This window comes from Musa acuminata, chromosome BXJ3-9, assembly GCF_036884655.1.
Source record: "Musa acuminata AAA Group cultivar baxijiao chromosome BXJ3-9, Cavendish_Baxijiao_AAA, whole genome shotgun sequence".
Lineage (NCBI taxonomy): Eukaryota > Viridiplantae > Streptophyta > Magnoliopsida > Zingiberales > Musaceae > Musa > Musa acuminata.
In genome coordinates this window covers 2,839,071-2,849,042 of record NC_088357.1, presented here as the reverse complement: position 1 = coordinate 2,849,042, position 9,972 = coordinate 2,839,071, and the positions used below count along the sequence as shown (strand labels likewise).

The 9,972-nt window shown below is 37.5% G+C and overlaps 1 protein-coding gene across 1 annotated transcript; it reads left to right on the top strand.

The window, feature by feature from the left end:
- Nucleotides 1-2,394: 2,394 nt before the first annotated feature.
- On the top strand, nt 2,395-9,854 carry LOC103996935 (uncharacterized). Its single transcript, XM_009418002.3, has 8 exons — nt 2,395-3,707; nt 3,823-4,148; nt 4,233-4,417; nt 4,492-4,662; nt 5,863-6,063; nt 6,656-6,907; nt 6,984-7,478; nt 9,456-9,854. The coding sequence occupies exons 1-7, from the start codon at nt 2,542-2,544 to the stop codon at nt 7,419-7,421; spliced, it is 2,739 nt and encodes a 912-aa protein (XP_009416277.2). The 5' UTR covers nt 2,395-2,541; the 3' UTR covers nt 7,422-7,478; nt 9,456-9,854.
- The last annotated feature ends 118 nt before the right edge of the window (nt 9,855-9,972 follow it).

Genomic DNA, 9,972 nt, shown 5'->3' with positions numbered 1-9,972 from the left:
TAAAACTTATATATCATAATAATATTTATATATAAATATATCCAAATATAATCATATATGAAATACATATAAAATTTTAAACAAATATTTATAAATTTATCCATTAAAAATATATCCAAATAAAATTAGTAAATTATTTTTTTATTAATCCTATTAGTCCAATTTATATGCTCACATATTCATGCAATATGAATTCTACATAAATAATAAAATATATTAAGCGTAAAAAAAAATATTATTAAAATTAAAATATATCAATTCAGAATATGCTATTAATTATTAATTTATTAGACAAACAATAATAATTAAAAATTAATATTAAATAAATAAAAATTAAAGTATTCTCACTCAAATTAAAGTTCATACTACCAAATTCATTAGATAACTAGTTTTGAGACCATATTAAAGTTTCTAGTGGCCTTCCAAAAAATTTAGAGTAATGTGGACTCACAAGCCTACCACCATTGCTAAAGGCAAAATCAAATACAACAATACATATCAAAATTACTAAAATATTCCTAAGTTTATCTTGTAATATATAATACTTAGTCTCATTGATCTTCCACACATATCAAAATCAGGAATCCCTGGTAGGAGAGATTGTTCCAAATACTTGTCTAGTTTTATTTTAACATTGTCACTACTACTACTGACAAATAAATCAAAGCTTAAGATCAATGTCTTATTCAAAAGAAATCACTTATAATTTAAAAATATCAATCGAGCTTTTAAAATCATTTGTGTTGATACTCCCTTACAAAACCATAACAAATCATTTGAATTCTACTAATTTCATATCATTAATAGTACAATATTCATATTGTACTATTAATGTTATAATCAAACAAATACTCCAACAATGAGAAAGAAACAGGAATTAAGTGTAAATATAAAAAAATTATAATCCTATTATGAAACTTAAAATTATAATTTTTAATTGAATCATATAAAAATTAATACCTCAAAAATTGACTTCCTAGTGTCAAAAAGTGATTCTAGTCAATATAAGCTCATATTGACTATAAAAATCTATAAAATTGATTTATCCTAAATCTATAAATTTATCCTAAATATAAGCTCCCATATATTTAGTCTAAATCTATAAAATTTATTTATCCAAAAATAAAAATAAAAAATATATAAAATTGAGAAGACTAAAATAATGAAGACTAAAAACACATCGTGGTTTTATCCTATCAAAGAAATTACTTTTCCTTTTCTTTTCCTTGCAAACTATCAGAAAATAGGAATAGATCACAATGAAATGCATTTTAATTGGAAGTCCCTAATAACATTCGATAGTATCTACCGCATGATCATTAAATTTCAAGGCTTAGCATATGGCTTATAGATAGAAGCAAGGTTCGAAATACCGTACCGTACCGGTGTTTCGACGTTCGCTCGGTACGGTACGGAACGGTATACCGAGCGGTATACTGTTCGGTATATATATATATATATATATATATAGCAAACAGTATATATATATATAAATTAATATATATATTATAAAAGATTATATATATATTTATATTTTTTTTATTTAAAAGCCGACGTCGCATCGCCTCGACGACATCGTCTCATATATATATATATATATATACACGAATTGGCGTCTCGGCGACGTCGTCGAGCCTTTTTTTTAATATTTTTTATATAAATATAAATAAATAAAATATATATTATTTTATTATTATTATTCGTTCTGTCCGCGTACCGATATACCGTCGGACCGATATTATTCAGTATTGTCTACCTTTGATAGAAGTAATCATTCATGCAAGACGTTCCAAAACAACAACTATCAAACTTGTCCATAACAAAAAGCCATAAGTAATTTAAACTGTATGGGAAATGAAGATAATTTCAGGCAGTTAATCCACTTAAAAAGATTTCTAATCCAATTTTCCATTATTTTTTTCTTATCAGATTAACTTTTCCATGTGATCCAGAACTCCTAAATTCCTACATTGAAGTTTCACCTCGTCGATGTCATTCAATTTTATTAGATATAAAACAACTAAAAAAAATAAAATCGGTAGAAATTTTCTACTCCAGAGTCATCCAGAAAGGGGACACCTTCATAAACTATATTTCAAAGACTAAATCTATAAAATTTATTATCCTAAAATAAAATAAAAATATATAAATTTGAGAAGACTAAAAACACATCGTGGTTTTAGTCTATCAAAGAAATTACTAGGGATCAAATCTCACCTTCATAAAGAGTTTATGCATTTAACTTAAATCAGGCTCACGTTGCTTCGGGATCAAACCAGGTTGACACGATGGCTCGGGCCACGAAGTGGTACAATAGGAAATAGAGCGGGTTCCGAACGCGCCTTGAGTCACGACACAGGTAACGGAAGGGAGATGCGTCAGAAATCACAGGGGAGGCGTTCCACGAGTTAGTATACAAACCTAACTCGCCGGATCGGGTTTTGAAGCCTCCGATTCATCGTGCAGCTTTGTCTTCCTCGACCCTCGTCTTCCTTTCAAAACCCTAACCAAAAAACTCCCGCTATCCTCCTCAGCTCTGGGATGGCGGTGACGCCGGCGACAGGGGCGGCGGAAATCTCGCCGGACCTGTACCCGAGCGAGGACGATTTACCCTACGAGGAGGAGATCCTCCGCAACCCCTTCAGCCTGAAGCTTTGGTGGCGTTACCTTATCGCCCGATCCTCCGCACCATTCCGGCGACGCGCCGTGATCTATGAGCGCGCCCTCAAGGCCCTGCCGGGCAGCTACAAGCTGTGGCACGCCTACCTCCGTGAGCGCATCGACGCCGTCCGCGGCCGTCCCGTCTCCGACCCGGCCTTCGACTCCCTCAACAACACCTTCGAGCGCGCCCTTGTCACCATGCACAAGATGCCCCGCATCTGGCTCATGTACCTCGCTTCCCTTTCCGAACAGCGTCTCCTAACCCGCGGCCGCCGCACCTTCGATCGCACCCTACGCGCTCTTCCTGTCACCCAGCACGACCGCATCTGGGAGCCCTACCTCGCCCTCGTCTCTCTCCCCGGCGTCCCCGTCGAGACCTCTCTCCGCGTCTTCCGCCGCTACCTCCTCTTCGACCCGTCCCACATCGAGGACTTCATCAACTTCCTCATTGCCTCCCGGCGCTGGCAGGAGGCCGCCGAGCGGCTTGCAGGTGTGCTCAACGATGACAGCTTCCACTCCATCAAGGGCAAGACCCGACATCAGCTGTGGCTCGAGCTCTGCGACATTCTCACCCGCCACGCCACTGAGGTATCGGGCCTCAAGGTCGACGCCATCATACGTGGTGGCATCCGGCGGTACACCGATGAGGTCGGGCGCCTGTGGACGTCCCTTGCGGATTACTATGTCCGCAGGGGTTTGTACGAGAAGGCGAGGGACATCTTTGAGGAGGGCATTCAGACTGTGACTACGGTTAGGGACTTCAGTGTCATCTTTGAGAGTTATGCGCAGTTTGAGCAGAGCGCCCTTGCTGCAAAGATCGAGACAGCCGAGGAGGAACAGGAGGAGGATGGGGAAGGAGAAGAGGATGGCAGGAGAGATGGTTTGTCAAAGCTTACTAAGAAATTCCTAGATGGCTTCTGGTTGAATGATGACGACGACACTGATCTCAGGATGGCAAGGTTTGAGAACCTTCTCTCCCGAAGGCCAGAGCTCCTTAACAGTGTGCTCCTACGGCAGAATCCTCACAATGTGGAGCAGTGGCACAGGTGTCTCATAGCTACAACACAGTTCTCTTATAAACTTTCTTTCTGTACTAGGTATTGCAAATGCATATGTATATAACTCATCCTTTTTCAAATTTCTGATCTCATGATGATGCAGGCGAGTGAAAATTTTTGAGAATGACCCCGCAAAGCAGGTTTTCACCTATATAGAGGCAGTGAGAACAGTCGATCCCATGAAAGCAGTGGGTAAGCCCCACACACTTTGGATTGCCTTTGCACGGCTGTATGAGAGCCACAATGATCTTCAGAATTCCAGAGATATTTTTGAGAAGTCTGTGAATGTGAACTACAAGACTGTTGACCATCTAGCAACTGTTTGGTGTGAATATGCTGAAATGGAGTTGAGGCACAAGAACTTTGGAAGGGCACTTGAGCTGATGAGAAAGGCCACTGCAGAACCCTCAGTTGAAGTCAAGCGTAGAGGTATGAATTCGTTTAGAATTTTTATCTTTTAATCTCAAAAGAAAGGAATTATCTTGCTTGATTTTAACATGTCATTTTGTGCAGTTGCTGCTGATGGTAACGAGCCTGTACAAATGAGGCTGCACAAATCTTTGAGGCTTTGGAGCTTTTATGTTGATCTTGAGGAGAGCCTGGGGTCACTGGAATCAACTCGAGCTGTTTATGAGAGAATTCTTGATTTGAGAATAGCAACTCCCCAAATTATTCTAAATTATGCTTTCCTTCTCGAGGTAGGAATCTCAAAACACGTTCCTTTCTACCTTTGGTGGATGTATCTTAAATATTTTCATTTTGACTTTTATAGGAGAACAAATACTTTGAAGATGCATTTAAGGTTTATGAGAGAGGTGTGAAAATATTTAAGTATCCGCATGTTAAAGATATATGGGTTACTTACCTATCCAAGTTTGTCAAAAGATATGGAAAGACCAAGTTGGAACGTGCAAGAGAGCTTTTTGAGCATGCAGTTGAGCAGGTATTTGATATTTAATGCAGTTTTTTTGTTGTTTTTGCCAGAGTTTCTCTGGATGAATGTTTGGAATTATTTTCCCCTGCCTGAGTGTCAACTGAGTGTGGTTAATTTAACTTGCATTGCTTAAAAAGGGAAAAAAAGGAAAGAACTTGCAATGATTATCAATTCTTCAAATTTTTTATTCCTTATGAATATGATGTTGGACTCTGTCTTTTGGATAATTTATTGAACTCACTGTTTGTTCATTTATGTAATGTTTGTTTTTTCTCATGGAAAACAAACTCAAAAGTTCATAGCAAAACTCTTAAAATGGTATCTCCAACCAGTGACGACTCTGTCTTTTAGATAATTTATTGAACTCACTGTTTGTTCATTTATGTAATGTTTGTTTTTTTCTCATGGAAAACAAACCCAAAAGTTCATAGCAGAACTCTTAAAATGGTATCTCCAACCAGTGATGGATTAGCTAGTTTAGTGTTGGTTGCACAGAATAGAAAGTTTATTTTTGGAATAAATTTAAGGTATTATGCTAGTCAGAACTTTTACTGTTATCATACCATTGTTATGTACTCCAGCTTATGCCTTTAAACTGTATTTGCTGACATTTGCACTCAAATCATTATCTTGAACTACATTTTCAATCTTTGTTTATTACCGTCCGTTATCTCTTTTGATTGTTACCATCTGGCCTCCATTTTTTTGTTGTTTTGTTCTCATGAAAAAGGAGGTACAGATTGAGGATCCAAATAATGTAGTTCTCTCTGGCTTCATCCTTGACAAATGACAGCAAACATAACCTTCTTCGGTTTCTATGTGTTGATTTGCTGAAGTACGATACTGTAGTTCTTTCTGGCTTCATCCTTGACAAATGACAGCAAACATAACCTTCTTCGGTTTCTATGTGTTGATTTGCTGAAGTATTATACTGTACTCCATCCAAGGGATCTCTTATACACATTTTCTTTCATTTTGTGGATGGGGATTATGTAATGGGAAGAATATGATAACATTACTAATTTCTTATTGATGATGTTCTATGAAATCAGTTCTACTTGAATGAGTGTAAATCTGTATGCTATTCGTATGCTTGGCCAGGCTGAAACTCATTACGATATAGTGGAAATTACATAATTATGCGTTGTATAGTATGGGTACCATCAAAACATAGGCTTACTCATGAGTTTCTCTTTCACTTGTCATCAGGCACCTGCAAATGAGGTGAAGCCAATATATCTGCAGTATGCTAAACTGGAGGAAGAATATGGTCTTGCGAAGCGTGCAATGAAGGTCTATGATCAAGCAGTGAAGGCTGTCCCTGACAATGAAAAATTGAGCATGTATGAGATTTACATAGCTCGAGCAGCTGCAATTTTTGGTGTTCCCAAAACTAGAGAGATATACGAGGTTAGTCTTCTTCCTTTCTGCAGAAGATCATGCAATTCATGAACATTAAGTTAGATTTACCAAAATATTAGCTCAGATGTTTTTAGTTGTTTTCTCTCTCACCTTGTCTCTTCCAGGAGCATAAGTAATCCATGCGTGCAACTTGAGTCTGCTACATGTAAGCTTTTAGAGGTTGATAAAATGTAATGATAATCGAGTTTTTCATTCAGACTATCTAACCAATGATGGTCCATGATAGCGCTAAATTGAGTTAGTTGATATTTATATAGCTGTGTTAGCTGAAATTTTTGGTGTTCAAAAAATGTGTGTGCGCGCGTGCACTTACACAACTGATGAATAACTTCTCTGATTAATTTAGATTTTACTTACGCATAATCTTTCAAATATTAATATCTGCTTATAATGTTTCATGATAACATGCTTCTTTGTGGGACATTACGGCTTCTTGTTGTTGTATGCTTCTTTGTAATTTCATCATGTTTTTAATATCTTGGTCAAAATGCACCATTTTCAATTGCGTTATGGACTTATCCTTCAACTGTAACTAGTTGTCTTTATTTGTCTAACTTAAAAACTGTTGCTGCTTTTTCAGCAAGCAATTGAATCAGGTCTGCCTGATAATGATGCAAAGAAAATGTGCTTGAAATATGCCGAACTTGAAAGAAATCTAGGAGAAATAGATCGTGCTCGTGCGATCTATGTATTTGCATCACAATTTGCAGATCCACGGTCTGATCCTGATTTCTGGAAAGTATGGAAAGATTTTGAGATTCAACATGGTAATGAAGATACCTTCAGGGAAATGCTTCGCATTGGCCGCAGTGTTTCTGCCAGTTATAGTCAGGTAACTATTATTTACTCTCACTTTTTGGGACTGGAGTGTAGTATCCCATCTTACACTGATTTTTGCCGCCATGCAGACACATTTCATTCTTCCTGAATACTTAATGCAAAAGGATCAGAAGCTAAATTTGGAAGAAGCAGTGGATACTCTAAAGCGTGCAGGCGTCCCTGAAGATGAAATGGCCACTCTAGAAAGGCAATTGGCTCCTGCAGCTGCCAATTCTCCTGTTAAGAATGGTGGCAGAATGGTAAACTTTGTCAGTGCTGGATCTGAGTCACAATCTGATGGTGGTATACGACTGACTGCAAACAATGAGGATATCGAGTTGCCAGAAGAGAGTGATTCGGAGGATGATAAAATTGAAATTGCCCAAAAGAATGTCCCTGCTTCTGTATTTGGGGACCTCGCAGAAAAAGTTGCCAAGGATGAGGACAAGGGAGCTGATGCTGCAGATAATGGTGGCAGTAGTCTTCTAGGAGCACTTGAGAGAATAAAGAGGCAAAGGCGGCAATGATGTTACATCAGTAGGATTTTGCGAATCATGGAATTGAACTCCTGGAATGCTTGACACGTAAGTCACTGTAATGATTGTCATTAGCTGAACTTTAAGTTGCTCTTACAAAACTTCTTGATGCACCTTGAACTCTCAAGATAAGTCTCTGTAGCATTTCTTGTTGCTGATGGAGATAATGGCCCCTTAAGTTCAACAATAGGGGGTCTTCAAACCAGTTCCAACTGAATCGTAAAGGGCCAAATTGAACTGAACTGGAAAATCAATTCAGTTCGGTTAAGGTAAGGTAGTCTGAACCGGAACCAGTTCGAACCTTCCTAACCGGATTGTTTCAAAATCAATTAACCCAGTTCGGTTAATCAGTTTTTAGTTTCAATCAATTTAAAAAATAGATACTTTTCAAATGAACCAGTTCGGTTTGATGAATCGGTTCAGTTCAATTGAACTGAATTAGGATCTTGGTCCAATCAAATATAGAATCATCATGTCGCATTAACAAGGATTATGGTGAGGGAAAGAGGACAACATAGACAAGAATGCACATTTATGCTATGCCTTCAGGGTCTTTGAGCCGGATTGAATCGATTAAAGGATTAATGCAATGAACTTGGTCGGACCGATTTTAGCTGTAGTCCGAACCGGTTAACCGAATTGAAGAAATGTACCCTCTCAAATCGGAACTGTTTACAATCTGCAAACCGAACTATTGATGAACTGGTTTGGACCAAACCGGTTCAGTTTGAGTTTGATTCGGATTTGGTTTGGTTTGAACACCGCTATTCAACGACGTCTCCGATGGTTCTTTCTTGCATGAAATTAACTTGATTTCTGCATGAGAACTGAAGATAAATGGTCTCTTGTATGTTTCCTCTGTTCATTATCATGCACTTTAACCTGTTATGGCTCACTGTAATCTGTTTGGCTTCTCGTTTTTATGCATAATTAACTTTGTTAATGTGCATATGTAATAGTTGATGTGTTACTTACTTGATTTGTCCCTCAGTTTAATATCAAACTGAATGATGATCAGAATAATCAAATCTGCTCCTGTAGAACCTATTCTGCCTGGTGCTCGACATATATGTCGAAGTGTGCTTTTGCAGCTGTTTCCCTGCACTATAAATCCAGAAATCTAGTGTATATTTGAGGTATGTTTATTCTCCTGGGTGACTCGGGATAATGTCGAGGTAATCAAATTTTGAAACATAGGATGCTGATTGTAAGATGTGCTTCAAAAATGTATTTATAATGTGGTTTGAAACATAATGGTCAGTCAGTTGATAGTGTTACCTTAGGTTGTCTAATAAGTAGGTGAGTTTGGATAAGTTACCAAATATGGTTTTTAGAATTTAGAGAGCTTAAAGAGGGGATGAGCTACAAGAAAGATGGTTTATGTTGGGTTAGCTTGTATTAAGCCTAGTCATACCACTTTTTGGCTTAAATTAAACCGTTTATATATATATATATATATATATATATATATATATATATATATTTCTGGATTTTCTTATGTATCATGTTTTATTCAAGGTATATATGTCGCTGGGGGACATCTTGATTGTAGCAAGATTTTGGTATCTATATGGTAAGATCTGGAATTCATTTGTAGAATTTCTGGTTGTTAGGTATTCTGAAATCTTCTCTAACTTCATTATTTTGGAACAATTTTGTTTTTGGCTGACCTCGACTCCGGACTCGAGGTCGATACCGATCCTTCAAAGCTTGGTACAAGTCACTTTGTAAACTTAATGTGTTCATGTTGCAGACCTAATTTCTGTTTTTTTTTTAATGCAATAGTTTATTGTATGTTGGGAAACCATTAATTTAGGTTCTTCCATTGCACATTTAATCTTTGTTGGACCTTGAAATCCCTTAGTAAGAGGTGATATTTTCTGTTCGACCCACCTCTGTTATCATTTGCTCATTTAGACAGTTCTGGTTTCCGGCATTGTCTCGAAAGCTCTTCAGTGAATTCTTGAAACGTTTCTTGCATATTTATTGCTGATGTGCTTTTGTTCTTCTGTCTGCTGGCTGCAGGTGCTCTAATGTAGTGTCGGGAGGCTTACATGCAATCGGCTATATCTGCGACCATTTCTTCATAAGAGGCCTCGTTGGGAACATCCATCCCCAAAGATCAAATCGGAACATATTTACTACTACATTGGAAGGGCACATGCTGATAATGTAATCAGCAAGATAGCGATGTACTTTGAGTGTTCTGTTGTAGATTGTATCATTGGTGTTTTATCTCATCTTCCTGTTCCCGTGAGTCTCTTCAAATAAGACCCTGGAAAAGTGCTATTAGATCTCAAAAACAACCCCGGCTTGTGTTGCTTATGTTGACGATTGATGTTTCTGCTGGTTGTAGTCCAACGTTAGTGTTACATATGTTTATGCTGGCTTATCAGTAACAAGATATGAAGCGGGTTAGTGTTACATATGTTTCTGCTGGCTTATCAGTAACAAGATATGAAGCCGATAACATTTCTATTCAAGCAGGTGGTGACAATCTTGTCGATGGATAATATTTACGATAGGGTGTATGAGATTTGAA